General features: G+C 18.2%; 3 protein-coding genes across 5 annotated transcripts; 2 read left to right on the top strand and 1 right to left on the bottom strand.

Annotated features, from left to right (window-relative positions):
• Positions 1-3: 3 nt before the first annotated feature.
• LOC727048 (methyltransferase-like protein 22) lies at positions 4-4,073 on the top strand. 2 transcript variants are annotated; one of them, XM_026443099.1, is made up of 6 exons: positions 4-93; positions 1,106-1,177; positions 1,280-1,411; positions 1,527-1,712; positions 1,803-1,970; positions 2,064-4,073. In XM_026443099.1, the coding sequence occupies exons 2-6, from the start codon at positions 1,108-1,110 to the stop codon at positions 2,348-2,350; spliced, it is 843 nt and encodes a 280-aa protein (XP_026298884.1). In that variant the 5' UTR covers positions 4-93; positions 1,106-1,107; the 3' UTR covers positions 2,351-4,073. The 2 variants fall into 2 exon arrangements, with proteins under 2 accessions (XP_026298884.1, XP_026298885.1); XM_026443100.1 differs by lacking the exon at positions 4-93 and adding an exon at positions 786-835.
• Positions 2,583-9,090, bottom strand: LOC409170 (polycomb protein suz12-B). Of its 2 annotated transcripts, XM_026443097.1 has the most exons (10): positions 8,863-9,081; positions 7,968-8,014; positions 7,634-7,902; positions 7,302-7,485; positions 7,106-7,197; positions 6,798-6,990; positions 6,185-6,550; positions 5,639-6,000; positions 5,289-5,542; positions 2,583-5,217 (listed from the first exon to the last, which is right to left on the bottom strand). In XM_026443097.1, exons 4-10 carry the CDS (start codon positions 7,453-7,455, stop codon positions 4,677-4,679), a joined length of 1,962 nt encoding a protein of 653 aa, XP_026298882.1. In that variant the 5' UTR covers positions 7,456-7,485; positions 7,634-7,902; positions 7,968-8,014; positions 8,863-9,081; the 3' UTR covers positions 2,583-4,676. The 2 variants fall into 2 exon arrangements, with proteins under 2 accessions (XP_026298882.1, XP_026298881.1); XM_026443096.1 differs by lacking the exon at positions 7,634-7,902 and having other exon boundaries at positions 8,863-9,090.
• A 1,131-nt stretch (positions 9,091-10,221) lies between these two features.
• On the top strand, positions 10,222-14,069 carry LOC411707 (probable glutamate--tRNA ligase, mitochondrial). Its single transcript, XM_026443095.1, has 9 exons — positions 10,222-10,510; positions 10,610-10,844; positions 11,641-11,836; positions 11,911-12,125; positions 12,748-12,970; positions 13,111-13,271; positions 13,350-13,513; positions 13,598-13,755; positions 13,824-14,069. Exons 1-9 carry the CDS (start codon positions 10,411-10,413, stop codon positions 13,902-13,904), a joined length of 1,533 nt encoding a protein of 510 aa, XP_026298880.1. The 5' UTR covers positions 10,222-10,410; the 3' UTR covers positions 13,905-14,069.
• Positions 14,070-21,298: the final 7,229 nt, after the last annotated feature.

Below are 21,298 nucleotides of genomic sequence, written 5' to 3'. Positions count from 1 at the left end.
AGAGGACTATACAGTTGGTAGATTGTGGTTAATGCGTGGCATCACATTCATCGTGGAAGATGCTGATTGGTCAATACAGTATTTAGAGATCCAGTAAGATGTAATATAAGATTACTATACAAGAGTTAGAACATCATCTTTTTTAATTATACAATTTTATTATTTAATAACATATTTTATATTATATTTTAATATAATTAAAATTTTTTTTAGAATAATTTTTAATTTATATTTTAATTTATAATTTATAATATATATAATATAAATTATATATATATAAAAGAAACAAATGATAATGATATACATTTATTCAATATATTAATATATTTTATTGAATTGATTGATCATTAAAATTATCTTAATTTTTTATAAAATACTTTTGTTAAAATTTTCAATATTCAAAACTTGAATTTTTTTATATATAAAGAAATAAACAATATATTTCAACATATTTAAATAAGGAAAAATATAATTTAAATGTATATTTCATATAATTATTTTTTATATTATAATATATGAAATAATTAAAATATATGAATTTTTCGTATAATTTAAATATAAATTTAAATATTATTTTACAAATATTTATTTTTTTTATTTTCTAATTTCAAAATGTATAGTACAAAATATTTAATAAATTTATATTTTTAAAAAAATAAATATAATCGAAATATTCAACAAATAGGTCATATTTATATACAATAGTATATTACATAACTACAATTAAAATATAACTGCTTAAAATAACAAATTAAAATTTAACCTTATATTTATTGTGAAATATTGTACATTAAAGAAATTTTTTTAAAAATTTAAATATTTCAGGATTAAACAGGTATATAATTGTTTTTTTAAATATGAAAATATATTAATTGTAAATATATAGTAATTATAAATAAATCAAAATGTACTACTTTTAATTAAATAAAAATATATTGTTATTATATTATATAATAAAAATTAATTTAATTTTTTATTTTATTAAAATCATTTATATTAAATGTTATGTAATTAATATAGAAATAAAAAAAAAATAAATATATAATAATTTAAAATAAGCATTCAAAACTAAATTTTTAATATAGTAGTGATCTTTTATTTACAGAAATGACATGTGTAATAACATCAGAAATATTTACAGAAAATAAAAATTTGTATATAAAATATAAAAATAATAGTAAGTTCTTCAATTTTTAGAAAATTATATATATATACATATATATATTTTTCTGTAGTAGTTAAAATGTATATATATGTGTGTGTAATTATATTTTTTTAGATGCAATATCCAGTTTTATTTTTAAATATCCATCCTATATGATTAAATCAAAATGTCTTAACAATATTATAAATCATGATAATGATAATGATATACTGTTAGATAGACAACAAGAAGGAAAATTATTAATAGGTATAAATTAATATATAGAAATTTTGTATATAGCAAAAAATCAAAAAGCTAGTATAAATTTATGATAAAACATCATAAATGATTAATTAAAATTATATTATATTAATATTTTTAGAACATCATATATCTACAAACTTACAATATGTTGGATTACAAGTATGGCGAGGTGCATTATTGTTAGCTGATTATATTTTATCAAATCCTAGTTTATTCAAAGATAAAATAGTTTTAGAATTAGGTGCTGGAGTTGGTTTAACTAGTATAATAACTAGTTTTTTAGCAGAAGAAGTAATTTGCACAGGTAATTTGTCATAATTGTCAAAATTTGTAATAAAATAATATAATATTATATATTATTTTTTATATTTAAAATAAATATTATATATTCTAGATATTGATGTCAAAGGAATGTTGAAATTAATATATAGAAATTTTATACGAAACAAAAATTATATTAAAGCTAAAATTTGTATTAAGGAATTAGATTTTTTAAATTTAAAATCATTTACATCTTATAAGAAAAAATTAGATAAAGTAAATGTTATTTTAGCTGCAGATGGTGAGTTATAACTTTATATCTTATTATAATTATAACTTTATAAATTTATTTTTAAAATAAAAATAATGCATGTTTGATATTTTATGTTTACAGTAATATATGATAAAACTATAACTGAAGGATTTGTTCAAACATTAAGTGAACTTTTAAATTCAGATATATCGAAAGTTATTTATATTGCTTTAGAGAAAAGATATGTTTTTACTACAGCTGATATGAAAACTACTGCACCTATGTATGAAGAATTTTTAGAACTTATTGAAGCAAAACATTTTAATTGGCATATTGAATATATTAAAATAGATTTTCCACAATATTTTAAATATAATAGAATAAAACAGATGGTTCTCATGAAAATAGAAAACAAGTTAAATAAATAATGTAATTTAATATATAACATATATAACATATTCACGGACATAAGAGAAATATTAAACAGTACTAAGTAACTAAATATATAATTGTAAAAATCTTGGATAAATTTAGAATGTTATTATAAATTTTCACTACTAATAACTTTATAAATGAAAATAAAGTTTTTATATTCTTATTAATTTTTCCATTAATTAATAAAAGTATATGTAACATAATTTTTTACTTCATAAAAAGATATATTTTTCCGAAATTACATGATTGTTTGTGCGTACGTGTGTATTTGTGTATATAGAAACATGTACTACAATTTTATTCAAAAAAGCTACCCCTTAGAAGGAAAATAATTTTTAATATAATGTTATAATAATATAATTACCATTATATAATTATTCTAAAAAATAAAAAAATATATTAGGTTGTCTTGAAATAAATTGCAATTTTTTATTACTATTTCTAATATTTAAAATTTTACATATAACAATCTTATGGACTGTAAACTAATTTTATATTTGTTATACAATATTATTTTAAATTTCTAGAAATTTATTTTCAAATATATTCACAATCAATATAAATATTGCACTACATAATTTAGTGATGATGCTTTGATTTTCTCTATTTAATTTTTATTAATTTCATCAATATAAATAATGATGTAATAATAAGAAAAAAAACATATTCATAAAATCTTTTTATAATTTAAAATATTAAAACAAGAGAATTTCCTTAAAATATGAACTATACATTCTGCAAAAATAAAATAAATTCTGCTGAACATATAACTTTTTTTGTTTAATATTTTGTAAAAAAATTTTTTTATAATGTTCGTATAAACACATTTATACAATATCAGATTTTTTTTTAAGACATAGGATAATTTGTATCTCATCAAAAAAGCTATATAAATTGTAATGAATTTATTTCGATTAAATAAGTTAATTTTAAGTAAAGCTTTATACATCAAAAATCGCAATTAATTTTCGAACAACCTAATAATTTGAATAATTTCAAGTAAAAGCACTGAACACTTTAAATTATAATATTTCTATGTTTATTGTATTTTTTATTTACAACCTAGCATAAGTATTAATGGACAGTGATCTAACTCGTTCGAAGAGAACATTACTAGAAATTAATACTTAAAAATTGAATAAGATTTCATTTTACATATAGAAATATCTCGGGAATGTAATTGTTTCTTCGAACGATTATCGGCAGTAAAATTGTGTATATTATATATACACAGAGAATAAACTTACTGTAACTTACTAAATTTTGTCTATAAGTTTATCTGAAAGAATGACAATCGACAAAGAAATCTTTACTAAAAATAAAAAAACATACAAACATTTAACGCATTATAAATGAGCACAAATACTTAATGTAAAGGTCATATATTGGCGAAAGTCACTCTCACATTCAGATTTTCTCGCTTTACAAAGGCACTTTTTTTATAACAGTTCATTCCTTACTTTGGGGTAAAACCTATAATTTACAGCCTCAGTTTATTAAATTGAGTTTATAAGAAATATCTGAAGTAATTTTATCAAGGTCCCATATTTTAAGAGATTATGTGCTAATTTTCCCAGTTTTGTATTAACTTCAGATATTAAATTTATTCATTAATCTATAAGATTATAATTTAAATTAATATTACATAGGAGGTACAACTGTTTTATCATGTAAAAGAATAATCTATTATCTCATGAATATACAATATTTATCCAATGACCTTGATTTCCTTCAAAATGTAGTTATATGTAAATTTAACATATATTATTGAATAAATTAAATGTATATACATATATGTAGAAATAAATGTAGAAATAAGCAGTTGAACAAGACGCGGTCTGCACGAATGCGGGTAAAAGACGAGAAACGAAAGCGACTCGTCTTACTCGAACGCGCGATATTTTGACCATATCGATTGGTCAAATGCTGTTACCCGTTCGTGTATAAAAAGAGGTTTTTTTTTCCAATAAAGTCAGTCTTATCCGACACCTACTAGAGTAATAGCAAGTACAAGCGGCAGACGTCTTCTACGTATTCTTGTTCTTCATGTTACCTAGTACGCTCAGGATTCGGTGACTAGGATTATATTCCTTATATATTCAAATAATATCTAAAGGCAGATATTTTTCCTTGAAATAAATTTGCAAACAAATTTTTTTACTATTCATAACTTCGCAAATGAAGGAAAATATTTCCTTCTTAAGATTACAAATGATGCATCTTTCAATTATCATTTCATCTTCAATTTTTCTAAAAACCTCGTCACCGGAATCGAAGCGAACACTTTATATTGTGGTATCTAAAAAAAGTCAATCCTCATCACTCTATACCATTAGAATTTAATCCTTCAGTATTTAAATTTTCTTTAGTATTTGCATTATTTTGTTTAGTATCTAAAGATGTATGACAGCCTGAATTAAGCCATTTTTCAACTTGAGCTTCATGAGACTTTTGTAAAACTTTTCGAATATCACTATCTTCGCCTCCTTCTTTCATGATTTCTTGTAATTTTTGTATTGTTTGATATAAAACCACAGGACTAATTAGACCAAAATCAAACAAACTACACATATGTAAAACAAAATTACGATACAAATTTTTCATGAGCAATTCCTTTCCTTTAGTTTCTAGAAACATTTGGCAAGCCAATGGTATTTGGCAGTCTCCTACATATCCATATTTCATGACATGTAAATTCCACATTTTCATAAGTTCTTTTTCTCCTTCATTCACATCTGTAAAATCATCAATCATCATTCTTGTTTTTGTTTGTAACCATTTTGGATCATTTTCTCCTTCAGAATCAATATCCATTTCTTTTGGATATATAGGTAAACACGTAACAGTATGATGATACAACCTATGAAAATTTTTATAAATCATATAATCTATTATATATTAAACAATATTTATTTTAAATAAATTTTGTACCTATTATGCCCTGTAATATAAGGTCTCTGGCTTTCATATTCATTTTCATCAAGTTCTAAAAATTCAGAAAGACTTGGCTTAGTTCTTTTTGGACGACATACTAAAATATTTGTTACACTTGTTCGTCTTGTCGGTCCTGTTCTTGAAAACGCTACATTTGATGGTTGCGAAATTAATTCATGAGGACTACCAGCATAAGAGCCGTCATAACATTCATTTATTGCTACATCTATGCGAGCACCTTGTGGAATTGGCTATTAAAATAGCCATAATTACATTAATTATCGTTACGTTATGTAGAATTATAATATTATAATGTTAAGTAGAATTATATATATTTAAATACTTACCACATATGTAAATGTAAATCGCGAATGACATAATTTTAAGTGTTTTAAAAGTGAATAAAGTTTTCCACAATCTAATGAGCACCATGGACAATGTAAATCTTCACAAGCTTCTGTTTGTTGCCGACTATTATTATTATACAGGAACTGATAAACTATTTGCTGTGTACCCATGACAGTATCTGTTTTTTCACTAGACGTCGTCATTCTTGAAGAATTAAGGGGATTAGGTGTTGGCAGTGTAGAGTTATTGTTGTTGTTGTTGTTATTATTATTATTATTATTATTACTATTGTTGTTGTTGTTGTTATTATTATTGTTATTATTATTATTATTATTATTTGTGGAAGAACGTTCTAGACCAGCTGAAATTATAACATTAATTTATAATTTCTTAAAATTTTATTTATGTATTTATATATATATTTTGTGAAGAAAAATATGAAATAAGACATAAAATATAATAGGCTGTTTTCTTAACTTCTGTTTTTTTATTCTTAAGAAACCTGCTTATTGTATATTATATATTGTATTTCATAAATAACTTACTATTTCCTGATCGATTTTCCTTATTATCACCATTTGGTAATGGATGAATTGGAGCTGGTCTATCAACTAAACCATTACTTGGTTCAGTTGTCCAATTAAGCCTAAATTTTAACGTTGGACCTTTGCTAAATACTTCAAAAGGGCCACATTCCTTGATGTCAGGTACAGACTCCCAAGAGCTATGCTTCTTTGGGCTAGATCGAATATTAGTTTGTACTTCTTGTAAACCTAATTCATAATCTCCATCAGTTAATAAACATCGATTGTGCTTATCATATACTATCAGTTCAGAACCATACAATTTTATTTCCTCTCCTCCAGATTTAATTGAACCCGTGGAGGACTTACGACGCTTTTGAGCTGGTTCTGAAAAAAATGTGTATATATATATAATTATTAATTATTAAATATAAAGAAAAAATATTTTTAATATTCTTAATATAGAAAAAAATAATTGGGTGTATACATATATATATATATATATATATATATATATATATATATATGTGTGTATATATATATATATCATATCATACATAAAAAGAAATATATGAAACAATATATTTTCTAAATGACAATGATATAATAATTTATTATATATATTTTTACCAACCATCTAAATCACAGTTATGCATAAGGCAGCCAGTACTGGACGTACAATATACTCTAAGTAAAAGCATATAAGTTTTTGCTACATGACCATTATTTAAACTGAAAGATTCATTAGGTATAGATATAGTAGGTGCTTTTGGAGGAGGTTGATTTTCACAAGGATTGATTGGAACTTCACTTGTACCAACAGAAACCTAAAATAAATAATATTTACTCAATTAATAATTTTTAATTTTTTTCATATATTTCAATTCATAGATATTTAATGTTATGTTATTATATTAATGTAATTCATAAAAATCAACTTGCCTGCATAATTGGTGAACTCACATCTTTTCGTTTCTTATGACATATTTTCAATAACAATGTTTCCACTTTTACAGGATCTTGAGGTGTTTCAACTATAATATTAATATCATTATAAAAATATATTATAATAAAATTTTAAATATAATTATTTTTAACATATAGAAAATTAAATAAAAAATGTTTTATTTATGATTACCTTTTTTATCATAAAAACCTAGAAAAGTAAGAGTCATATATCCACGAACACCTGGGTTTTCTTCTTGATTATTTTTCAACATTAATTTTTCCAATATCATGTCAATTTTAAATCCTCGTCGAGACTTATGGCTTCTGGACATACGTTGCCTCATGTAAGTTAAATTTCTATATAGAAATATTGGCTAAAAGAAATTTCATAAAATACTTTACACAATTATATTTCTCTTAGTTTATATAAACAAAAACATAAAGAACATACAATATGCAATATTTAATTTATATCTTATAATGAAATTATAAGACAGTTTTATAATATAATTTTATACCTACCGTTTTTATATATTAAAAACAAATATAAAAAGTTTCAAAATATTTTTACAGTTTGGATTATATTCACAAGCACTCTACTGTAGAGTTTAATTTTTACAATTCAAGAAAAGTTCACTAAACTCTTGGTACAAAAAAAATTGTACCAAATACACTTTCATTCACTTTATTTGTCTACAAATGTTTATTGTTTCACCTTCATCTAATATTTGTACTTTTTTAATATTATTATATATTAAAATATTCAGTTAACACTTTGAGGAGAAATTAAACTATAAATAATTAATAATTAAAATAAAATATGAAATAGAGATAAATTTATTTTATTTTTACTTACTGAAATTTGGTTTCTTGTGCGAAGAAATCGATAAATTTGGGTTGGCTCTGAAAAAATAAATATAATTTATTATAAAAAAATAAAAATATAATTATAAATTCAAATAAATGAAATAGAAAAAGAATTCAATTAAATTCCTTTAAATAACAAAGATTAACATTTTTTTCAAAATGTAAAATAATTTTTATAAAAATTTAAAAATATACATATGTTAAAAACATTATAAATGTACTTTCTATTTTATATATAAAAATAATTCATATTGAATGTTTCTTTCAATATGAAATTAAAATATAAAAATATTTGATAAAATATTGATAGAATATATATATGATTTTATAACTTATATTAAAAAATAAAATAATCAAAAAGAAATTAAATTTTTTATAATAAAATGTAATAAACCACAATAAAATCACATAAAATCTTTATTTTTTTATGTTTTTATATGCTAATAAAATAATAATATGATCAAATTGAATAATAATTCAATATTATATAATAAATATAAACATTTATCACGTTAAAAATAAAAAATATTTTATTATTAAAAATAATTACAATTTAATCATAAATACACATGAAATTAAATAATATATCAATTATTATAAATGATATAATGACTTAAGTTTTTAAATTGAACATTAATTTACACATAGAAAAATGACATGTGCCCAATTGAAATGAAGGAGGGAACGAAGTGTAGCGACGCGCGAATCGGCGCTCCGTACGTTTTCAGTACATAAGGTTATGTATGATCATTTTTATTATTTATAACATATATTCAAATAGAACTAATCATTAATTATTTAATTATTATAAATTTTTATATTAATTAATTTTGAAATTTCAAAAATATATAAAAAAGAAAAATAATATGACTAAAAGTTCTTACTTTCGAAGGCCTGTAGGAAGAGCTCATGGTCTGCTTGTATTTGATCCATTCGAGGACCTTTTTGTCCATCCACTTCTTTTTCCCGCTTTTTCGGCGGCATTTTCACGCGATTCGTTGTCAAATTTTCTACGAAAACTCACTTTTGTCACGTAAAAATCCAATGACAACACCCGCCCCGCGCGAAATCTGCGGCGCTTAGCCTGCGACTAAAGCGCACCCTTATGTATGTATCGTTAATAAGTACCTAACTATCTATTTATTGTGAATATATTTCGCGCAAAATTTAAACAATTTATTCTAATTATGTATCTATCAATATAAATATATAATATAAATATGTAAAAAATCTATAAAAATTATAAATAATTTTCTCTTAATAATATTTATGTTATTTTGTATTTTATATAATTAAATAAATGATAATAATAAATAAATGGTAGATATGTAATGTATGAAATGGTAAAATTTTCAAAATGTATAAATATAATATAAAATTGATATAACTTTATATTTTATCAAAATATATTGCAAATTGTAATTGCATTTATTTATTGTCATAGTATTTGTCATATATTTTGAACTAGCATAATTTCTATGTATTTTTAATTAAAGTAAATTTTAATTTACTTACTGGGCAAATAAATATTTTGCATATCCCATTATTTTTTAATTTATTTAATTATTATATATTTTCAATTTTATTTGTTATAAATAATGTATATTAATAAATGCTGTTAAATTGAATTACTTTTATGTTATATATACATTATTAAATGTTATATTATTATTTATTTTTGCGGTATTTTGTTTCAAAATCTAATTTTTTTCTCTAGAATTTCATTCTCTAGAATGATTGATTTTGAATAATTAATTTTAATAATGTTAATTTAGTAGAAAAAATATGATTTACTATCTGTTAAATTATTTATATTTAATATTTTGTATATTTAAAATTTAAAATAAAATTCCTAGTAAATAATACTTACATTTAGTTACATTTAGTTAACAATTGTCATGTAGCATAACGGCTTACATATATTTGAAGTAAGCTGTGAAGATTATTATTAGAATAAATTATATTTATTCTGTAATATAAATTAATTTTATATTTCATTTTTTTAATAATATTACTTAATATAAGTATATAAATATTGTTAATGTTAAATAATACTTTTTATTTTTTGAAAAAATTTTTTGAGGTTAGTTAATAAAATATTTTATTAAAAATATATATATATATATATTTATTTATTTATTTCAAATATATATTTGATATATATTCATATATGTGAATGGAAAAACCAAATACAATTGAATTATGTGAATTAGTTTTTAGTAATTAATTTTTGTTCATTTCAGGAATAATATTGAAAATAAAAAATAAATTTTAATGAATAAATATAATATAAATATAATATAAATATTTTGTAATTAAAATTAATTATAATTTATATTTCTCTTTCTGTATGATATGAAATAAAATAATTTTACATATAACAACATTTAATGAAATTTATTTTAAAATTTTAATATAATTTAGTTTAAAGTATGAACTATAACATATTTCGTATTGTAAATGTTCAATTTATCCAAAAACGATTCATCAAAAAAGTACAAGTAAGAGTTAGATTTGCTCCTAGTCCAACTGGTGTGTAAAATCTATTTTTTATTTTATGAATATTATTTTCTTGAAGTAAATAAGTAAAGTGAAGTAAATAATCTTAAAAAATGTAAAAAATAATTACAGGTTTATTACATGTAGGAAGTTTAAGAACTGCATTATATAATTATTTATTTGCTCGTGCTAATAATGGTGCATTTATTTTACGAATTGAAGATACAGATCAAAGTAGATGCATACCTGAAACTATAAAAAAAATACAAAATGATTTATTATGGTCTGGAATTATACCTGATGAGGATCCAATAAGAGGAGGACCTGCAGGACCTTACATACAATCGAAACGACTTGAAATATACAAGTATGATATAATTCATGTAATTCATATTATTTAATTCAAATAATAATAAATATTAAATCTATTTTTTTATCATAATTACATGTATGTAAATGTAATATAAATTTTATATTTATAAAATTACAAAATTATATATTATATTATATATATTATAAATCTTTCTATAAAATTATTTCTATAAAATTATTAAATATAATAATAATATTTTCTATTTTAAAGCTCATTGAAATTTTTTTTTCAAATTCAATAAAACATATATATAATATAAAGTCCAAATAAACATAATTATATTTTATTTCAAATAATTATAATTTAAGTAATTATTTATATTTATAATTATTATTTTATTATTATAATTAAATAGTGGTTTATATTTTAGCTGCAAAAAAATTAAAAAGAAAAATTAATATTGTAAGGAAAATTCTATTTTAATATAATCATTACAATTTATTTTAGTTTTAATGTTTAATTTAAAATAAATTTTTTTATATAAATTAAAAATTTAAAAATTCATTTAAATAAAATTAAAAGAATTATATTATTGTTTTCAATAAAAAACAAATAATTATTTAAAAAAACATATTAATATTATAATAGAAATATATGAAAAATATATTTAATATTTTTTATGTTTTAAAAATTAATATACTATTAATTAGTATATTATTAATTTTATTTATTATTTAAATTTGACACATAATTTTAATCAAAAAATTTTTTATATATATATTATTATTATTATTAATATTCTCTTAAATATATTAAAAAACTATCAATATATAATTTTATTAAATTACAGAGAACAAGTGCTTAAGCTCATAGACAATCAATCTGCATATTACTGTTTCTGTACAAAGAATAGATTGGAATTATTGCGAAAACAAGCAATAAAAAGTGGACAAGTGCCTAAATATGATAATAGATGTAGAAATTTAAACAGTAATGAAGTAAAAGTAAAACTTAATAATGGAGATCCTTTTTGTATTAGATTTAAGGTATAAAAATGATATTATTATTATATGATATCACATATTAATAATTTTTTTAAATTATATTTATATGTTTATAGTTATCTTCTGAAATAGAATATTTTAATGATTTAATATATGGTAAAATAGAACTTGATATCACAAAAAGAGAAGGAGATCCAATTATTATTAAAACGGATGGTTATCCAACTTATCATTTTGCAAACGTTGTTGATGATCATTTTATGGAAATATCTCATGTATTACGAGGAATTGAGTGGCAAGTATCTACACCTAAGCACATAATGATGTATAAGTAAGTATTTATATAATATTTATAAATTATTCACTTAATATTATCTTTAATTTCATCAGTATTTATAGAAAATATTTATTAAATATTTAGGCAAATTATTAAATTTTAATATTAATATTAATAAATTATTAATATTCAATAAAATGATTTTTAACCGAAAATATGTCTATTTTCATTATTTATTTTATATAGACGTATATATATATATATATATTTATATTTATATATTATATATTATATTATATATTATATATATTATTATATAATATAATATAATATAATACAATATAATTATATATAATATATATATATAGAAAAGTTTATATATAGAAGAATTTCTTTGATATGATACTTCATACTTCTTCAAATTTGTAAATTTTTATAGATATTAGATTTCAAATTTTAATGGGTTAAGAGATTTTTATTTTTTTTTTAACTTTTTTTTTAATTTAAAAATAATTCATTATTAACAATATGGACAATATTTTGAAAAAATGATTTTAAAACTATTAAAATAATAATAATTTAAAACTATTAAAATAATTCAATCATAAATTTTTCAAAATGAAGTAAAATTATAAACTATATATGTAGAAAATAAATATTAGTATAATTATTACAGAGCATTTAATTGGACTCCACCTATATATGGACATTTACCTTTAATATTAAATTCTGATGGAACTAAATTATCAAAAAGACAAAATAACATAAATATAGAATCTTTTAGAAAAGAAGGAATTTTTCCATTAGCAGTGTTAAACTATGTTATTCATGCTGGTGGTGGTTTTGATAATAAAGGAGGTGCTCATTACATTGACAGTTATGAAGAATTGATTAAACAAGTACTTAAGTTTTTGTACTTTTTTCTTGTAATACATTGGCCATTAATATTATATTATAATATTATATTTTGAATTAATATAAATTGTAATATATTTATTTTTTTCACTCTGTATTTTATTTTATTTTAATTATTTTACAGTTTAATATTTCTAAGATAAAAGTAAATTCTAATAAACTTTCACCTCCAAAATTATTAGAGTTTAATAGATTAGAAATAACAAAATTATTAGCAAATGAAAAAAACAATAAATTTTTAATTGAAAGAATCAAAAAATTAGTCGTGGAAACATTTTCAAATAGGTATGCATAATTTATTTAATACCTATTCTATTTTTTATTTAAAATTTTTTTAATATTTTTAATATTATATTATTGTAGGCAAACTGATGAAAGTTTACAATTAGATGAACATCATATCATTTCTATATTAAAATGGGCACAAAATAGAATATCAAAATTAAATGATCTTGTATCTCCAAATTTAAGCTTTTTATGGATTGTACCAACTAAACCATTAGATACTACTTATTTAGAATATTTAGGTATAATTTATTAAAAAATTTATTTAAAAATATTATATGTAATTAAATTTATTAAATTTTGTATACAATCATTTTTTTTTACAGATACACTTAAAATAATAAAAAAAAAATTAGTTGAAATTGACATTCAAAATTTTAATAATATATGGATAAATAATTATCTAAAAAAATTTGCTAATGAACATAAAATTCATTATCCAACATTGATGAAACTTTTACGTTTTATACTCAGTGGTTTAAAAGTAAATATAAAATATTATAGATTTATAGATCTGAAATTATTTTACATAACATATTTTAATACTTTTAGGAAGGTCCACCAGTAGCTGAAATGATGGAAATTTTAGGAAAAGATTCTACACTATTAAGAATAAAACGCTATATTTCTTAAAAATAAAATTGTGATTAAAATTTAAAAAAAAATTATAAATTTGTTATATATTTATAACTTAATATTATAGTTGTAAATGATTACTTTTTCAATTACGATTGCTCTTTATCAATAATAGAATAAAAATAATTCTAAATAGAATAAAAATTTTGAATATCTAGTCAATTTTTTTATTTAAGTAGCATTTATTTTTTTTAAAGATATTTAAAAACATTTAAAAGCATTTAATTTTATATATATAAGCTATTAAATAATTTACATTTTTATTTATATATGATTTATATATATATGAATTGTATATATAAGAAGTAATAAATAATAGATATAAAAATATATAGGATTCAAATGTTCTATAATTTTTAGTCTTTTATAATAAGATAATTGAAAAAAAAAATTATGAATTAAAATTTATCTATGATGATATTTATAAAGAATAGTATTTTTTTTTATATTATTTTATATTATATAAATAAAGATAAATTTATATTAAATATATATTAAAAAATAAAACATTGATAATATAATATTTATATTTGTTTTTTTGAATTTAATTTAATTTAATTTAAATATTAAATACATTTGCAAATAAACATTACCAATAAATATTATTTTTTTTACTAAAAGTTTATAAACAAAAATAAAAATATTACATTTTTAAAAATTAATTTTATCATCTAAAATTTATTTATCAAACTTTTATTTTATCTAAAAAAAAAAAAAACAAAAAAAAAAAATAATACAATTTAAGTTCATAAGTTTATAGGAAAAATTTTCAAAATATTTATTGTATATTTATTTATTGTATATAACTTTAAAATATATAAAATATATTAATATTATATATATAATATAAATCATAATATATAATATTAAATCATATAAAAATATAGATATCAAAATTTAAATAAATTTTGACTAATATTCATTTTCAATATAATTTCATTTTTATTTTTTATTATCAAACATTTGAAAAATTATATGGGATATAAATAAAAATAACTTACATATATATATGAGAGAATAAAAATTTTAATATCATGTTAAAAATATTATAATTTATTCTTAATTAATGCATACTAATATTAATATTATAAATTAGTATTATATATAATACTAATATTATATATACATATATTAATATTAATATTAGTATTTTTATATAATTATTTATATAAAAATTATATGATATAATAATAAAAAATAATTATTTATATAATAATGATATAAGTACCAAATTTTTAGTTAATTTTTTAAAATTAAAATAATATATATGATAATAGTTTATAAGAACATAAATTATATTTCTTAATACATGAAAATTCTAATGAAAAAAAATTTTTACAAATTTTTTAAATAATAATTACATTTATATCTATGTATGTTAAATTAATTCTAGACAATAAAGAAGAATAAGTAACAATATAAAATTATTTCTTAAAATTATTACATAACTTATTTTAAATATAAAATTTATTATATTTAAGAATATAAATTCATTATATTAAGAATATTATTTTATTTTGTAAATATGTCCCACTTTCAAATAAATAAATAATAAATTTTAAATAATTCCATATTTTAATATGAAAAATTTATTATTGTAAAAATAATTTATTGTTTTCTTTTTTCTCAACAATTATGATTATATTTTTCTGAATTATATATTTGAAAATATCATTCAAAATATTATAAAAAAGTGATAGATTTCATCAAGAATAAAAGATGAAGAGATACAAGTAATTAGATATATAGTTTTTAACAACAAAAATATACTTTACTTTACAAATTAACTATATAAATAATTAATAAATGAAATTAATATCTTTCTTTTTTTATTAAATTTGAATTAAATAAGATATTTTCTAAAAAAATCGAATTGAATGTAATAAACTCTCTTTTTTTCTTTTCTGATGAATGAAATCCATTACTTTTTCTATTTTGTATATAATTTTAAAAAAAGTTATTTTCAAATGTAATTGATTATTGTGAAAAAAGCATTAGCAGTATGTAATAGTTAAAACTATTACACTATAAATGATCTCTTTAAAATATTTACGATAGAGAAAAGAAGTGTAAGATATGTAAAAATTACATAATACATAATTGTATGAATTTATTAATATCATTTATAGCAAGGATAAAATTTTGAAAATAAATAATATATAAATTTTGGAATTGAGTAATATGTAATAATCATACATCATAATTTAATCTAAGATTCATTCTGAAAAAAGAAAACACAAGTGATTTGAAAGAATCTAGACGAATGCATAGGAGATATATTTCTTTATGCAATTTTAGATAATATAATGTATTGATCTTTTTATATAAGAATGTTTCAAAATATTTTATATTTGTTATTATAAATTTCAAACTAATAATTAACTAATAACTAATAATTGACAAATAACATTTTATATAATAAAATAAAAATATTTTCCAAAAATATAAGAAAAAAATAATTTTATTCATTTAAATTTATTTTTATTAATCAATATTAATTTTATTAATTATTCATTAATATTATTAAATTATATTATTATAAATTAAATTAATTATATAAAAAGGAAAATAATATTTAAATAAATTAAAAAACTAAAAAATAAAACATAAATATATAATATCTAAAATAAAATAAATTTTCCAGTCTTTAAACTATTTCTTTTTAAGTTGAACATATTTTTTCATTATTTTTTATCACATAATATATGCATTATAATTATTACATAATTTATTCTCATTAAATATTTTCAGAAATATTAAGTATACAAGTATGAAATTACAACTGATTGCTTAACATTATATATATATATATATATATATATATATATATATATATATATATATAATATTATTATAATATTATCTATTAAATATGTAAATTATAATTTTTATTGTAATCTCTTTATAAATAAATATCACATGCAAATTATTTTAATGTTTATAATATTAAATATAAGATTTTTTTTGGAATGCATAGTGTAAGATTGAAATTAATATACATTTAATAATAATAATAAATTAATCAAATACTGATTAAATACTGTTTACATATTATGATTAGAAAATCTAGATAGGCACTTTTGTCCTTGCAAATTACACTGAAATCCAACACACATTCACTCACACACAACGCGCACGCACGAGCGAGAGAGCGAGCCAGAGAGAGAGAGAGAGAGAGAGAGAGAGAGAGAGAGAGAGAGAGAGAGAGAGAGAGAGAGAGAGAGAGAGAGAGAGAGAGAGAGAGAGAGAGAATTAATTTCATTTTGTATTATAAATTGAGCATTTGATGATATTTAAAAGAAAAGCATAATATATATTAAATTATACAATCTAAAAAAATTTCATAAGTATATTATTAACAATATTTCATTAATATTTATATTATAAAAAAAATAAATATAATATAATGAGAATGAGAATGAGATAATGAGAATGAGATAGAAACAATTTTTCTTTTTTTGTTTTTTAATAGATTGAATCATATAATATTTTCAATTTTTGTTAAAAAAAAATAGAATTACTGGAGAAATTGTTTTTTTAATCATCATTATTATAAAGAAATATTCATTCAATTATATTATTAATAAAAAAACTTATTATTTGTAAGAATAAATGTAATATATAATGTACAATAGTGACAATTTTTTATGTTAAAAAACTATTTTAAATATTATTTTAATGTTTTTAAAATTTTTGATTCATGTATTGAAAACATTTATAGATTAAAGTTATATATTTATCTGTTAATTTTAAAATAAATATGAAAGATAATAAATTGATTGTTAATCATAGATTGTTAATCTAAAAAAGACTATTAAGATTAAAACCACAATATCTCATTTTAAAAGATTTAGTTATTGTATAATTGTAATATAATATACAATTACAATTATACATATGTATAGACTATGCGTAGACACATGATTCTGTACATAAATTTTCTATATGTATTTTTACAATATATTTAATGCATTTCACATATTCATATTAAGTATGTATATTATGTATATATGCATTAATATATTATTATAATAAAAAAAATAAACATGATTCTCTTACACAATAAATAATTTATTAATTAATAATATTAATGAGTTGCAAATTATAGATTGTAAACTTTTTTTTATGATTTTACATTAAATAGATCAATTAGATTTATAATTTATCAAATATATTTATAAAGCTTCATTTATTTCATTATTTATTATGTAAAAGAATTTATTAGTATTGGTATCTTATAAGTTGTGATATATAAAATATTCACTAATAATATTAATTCAAGAAAATTAGAAAATAATTATTAATATATTATTTATAAATTTAAACAGATGAGATCTATTATTATTAATCAATTATTAAAAATCATATTTTTTAAAATATTTTTATAGTTTATTTCTATAGCAACTTAAAATATCTCTAAAATTATTATTATAAGTTTATTGATTTAATTTTTTTTTTTTTATTTAATAAACTTAACATCGCATCACATCATATACATAACAAAAAAATATCAAATATAAATAAAAAAAAAATATAAATACTGAGATCAATAATAAGATATGTATACATATATACAAAGCAATATGGTAGTGCTTCGTCAATTTGTATTCCACTAACATAGATATCTTCATCAATATTTAGAATTAAGGATTGAAGAATGTGTAATAAAATAATAATTTACTCGTATACTTTTAATATTTGTGCAATAATATTCTACTTATATTAATAGCTATTCATAATTTTTTAAAATAAAATAGTTTTGATACATATAATCTTCTTTTTAATTTATAATTAACGAGACATTACTGATCAATCAAATTAGTTCCAATATCAAAAATTTTTTAAAATTAATAATGGATATAACAATAATATAAATATAAATCTAAATTATAAAACATGATATAATATAATAATGCAATATATATAATATGGATACTGAAATTATTAATAATATATGTACAAAACATTTATAGATACATACAAATATAAACACATTTCATGTAATACACAAGCACACATGCATTTATACATATATTATGCACACATATTATATATACCAAACTGAATATAATACAATACATCATACATACATTATCATACACACAGAGAATCATATGTATTCATTAATCTCATAAGAGATGAATATTAATGCATTAAATGCTGAGAATTATGAAGTAAATAAATTTGAAACTAGATATTATTATATTATTATTATATTATTATATTCCCAGATAATATTATCTTCAAATTCTATCACTCTTTTTAAAATATAAATAAAATATGACCAAAGGCAATATAATAAAAAAATGTTAAACCTCGACAATTTAGCCACAGAAAGTTCTGAAAGATAATGATGATAATGCCTTTTTTTGTATTTAAAATTATTAATAATAATAGTAATAGCAGCAATAATTAATAATAACTACAATAATATTAATAATTACATGAGCTCATTTATAATAAATTATTTCAAAATTAAATTGATTAATTTCTATTATCTGGTTAATTTAATAAATGTAATGTTATAGAAATCTTATAGATATATATCTGAATTTTAATTGTCAATCGCATGCTAACATGATTAACGTAATAATATAATTTTAACATAGCAACAAAAAAATAATATATTTAAAAAATTTTCTAAGTTTTTCATTAAATTTGTACATGATATTTTTATTGCCATTGGCAGGTATTTCATACACATTTTTCTTTATTATTATCAGTATTATTATTATTTATTTTATCATTCATATTATTCATCTTAATTATTATTTATTTCAAAACTCTTATTATATGATTATAGGAATTTCACTTTCATTTAATTATGTTAGATTGTGTTAAAAATGTTTTCTTAAGCGCTTTTTAATTTAATTAAAGAATTAAATGTAATAAAACACTAGATGATAAAAAAATTGCAGAGCACTTTATGTACACAGTGTGTTATTTTTGTATATATGTGTATGTATATGTGTACATATATATCTTTACATAAGTTTATATAAATTATTAATAAATATAAATAATTATAGCTATATATATTTTTATATATATTTAAATTATATAATTATATAATATTAATACATTAAATGTAATTTTAAATATAAATAATAATTAATCTAACAAATAATAATTATGATCTTAAATTGTTATTTAATTTATTATCTTAATTTTTGTACTTGTAACACAAAATTAAATATTATTGCAAATTTTATAATCCATAGCACTATAATCTTATTTTATTTTTCACAGTTTAAATATGTATTATTATGTATTTATTTTGTTTAATAAATATTTTTATTAATATTAGTTATTTATATTCATTGTTTAGAAATAATCTTGATTTAATAAAATTTGTAAATGATTTTTAAAATATCTATAATTTTATTTTTCAAATTTAAAAATTTTTTTGCATACAATATTTAAAAACAAAATATATATTATAAATTATATAATAAACAAAATTAAAAAATTTGCTACACATATAAATTATAAAAATTTATTATTGTTATTATTGGTAAAATAATAAAAGTTTTCTAATGAAATCATAAATAGTAGCAAATTATTATTAATTTATTTGAAAAAGCATGAATTATTTATGAATTTTTTTTAGCATATTAGGATTTATTTTAATTTTTATTAAATTTATATTAAATTAGTAAATAAAAAGAGATTTCTTCAATATTGTAAGAAATGAATAACAAATTAATGTTATAATAATTAAAATGATTGTTAAATGATTCTATAAAATCAAACAAATACAAATGAGAAAAGTCAAATAAGTTTCACAAAATAAAATATATTATATTTAGATATATATAACTAACAATAGCTATAATAAGCTAAATATAATATATAGCTAAATATAATAATAGTAATTTAAAAATTTTCTTTTTAATTTTTAAGTTCAAAATATGAAATATAAAAAGTGAATATAAAAAATATAAAATATAAAAAATTATTTTTTCATTTTATTACATACATATATCTATTAACTGCAAAAAAGAATTCTAAAATTCTTAATATTGTAATTTTTATTAATAAATTTTAATTTATATATATTATAAATTTTTTAAATATTTCATTTTTGTCTTTATTTTTATTTTAGTGGAAAATTAACTGTCATATGAAAATTACTAATTTATCACACTAAATTATATTAATTTTAAATTATTAATTTTATTAAAAACTTATAAATTTTAAATATTATTTTCTAATAAATATACTGTAGTTTTTCTTTAATATTTATACATATACATACACATTTTACTTTTTGCACTGAAAAGTCAAAACAAAATAATTGACTTATTTCAAATTTAAATTTAGAATGTGGTTTTCAAATACATTAATACTGTTATAAGTGAATTTAATACAATATTCTGAAATTCTAAATA

This window comes from Apis mellifera, linkage group LG10 (assembly GCF_003254395.2).
Source record: "Apis mellifera strain DH4 linkage group LG10, Amel_HAv3.1, whole genome shotgun sequence".
NCBI lineage: Eukaryota > Metazoa > Arthropoda > Insecta > Hymenoptera > Apidae > Apis > Apis mellifera.
This window is presented reverse-complemented; position numbering and strand designations above follow the sequence as displayed.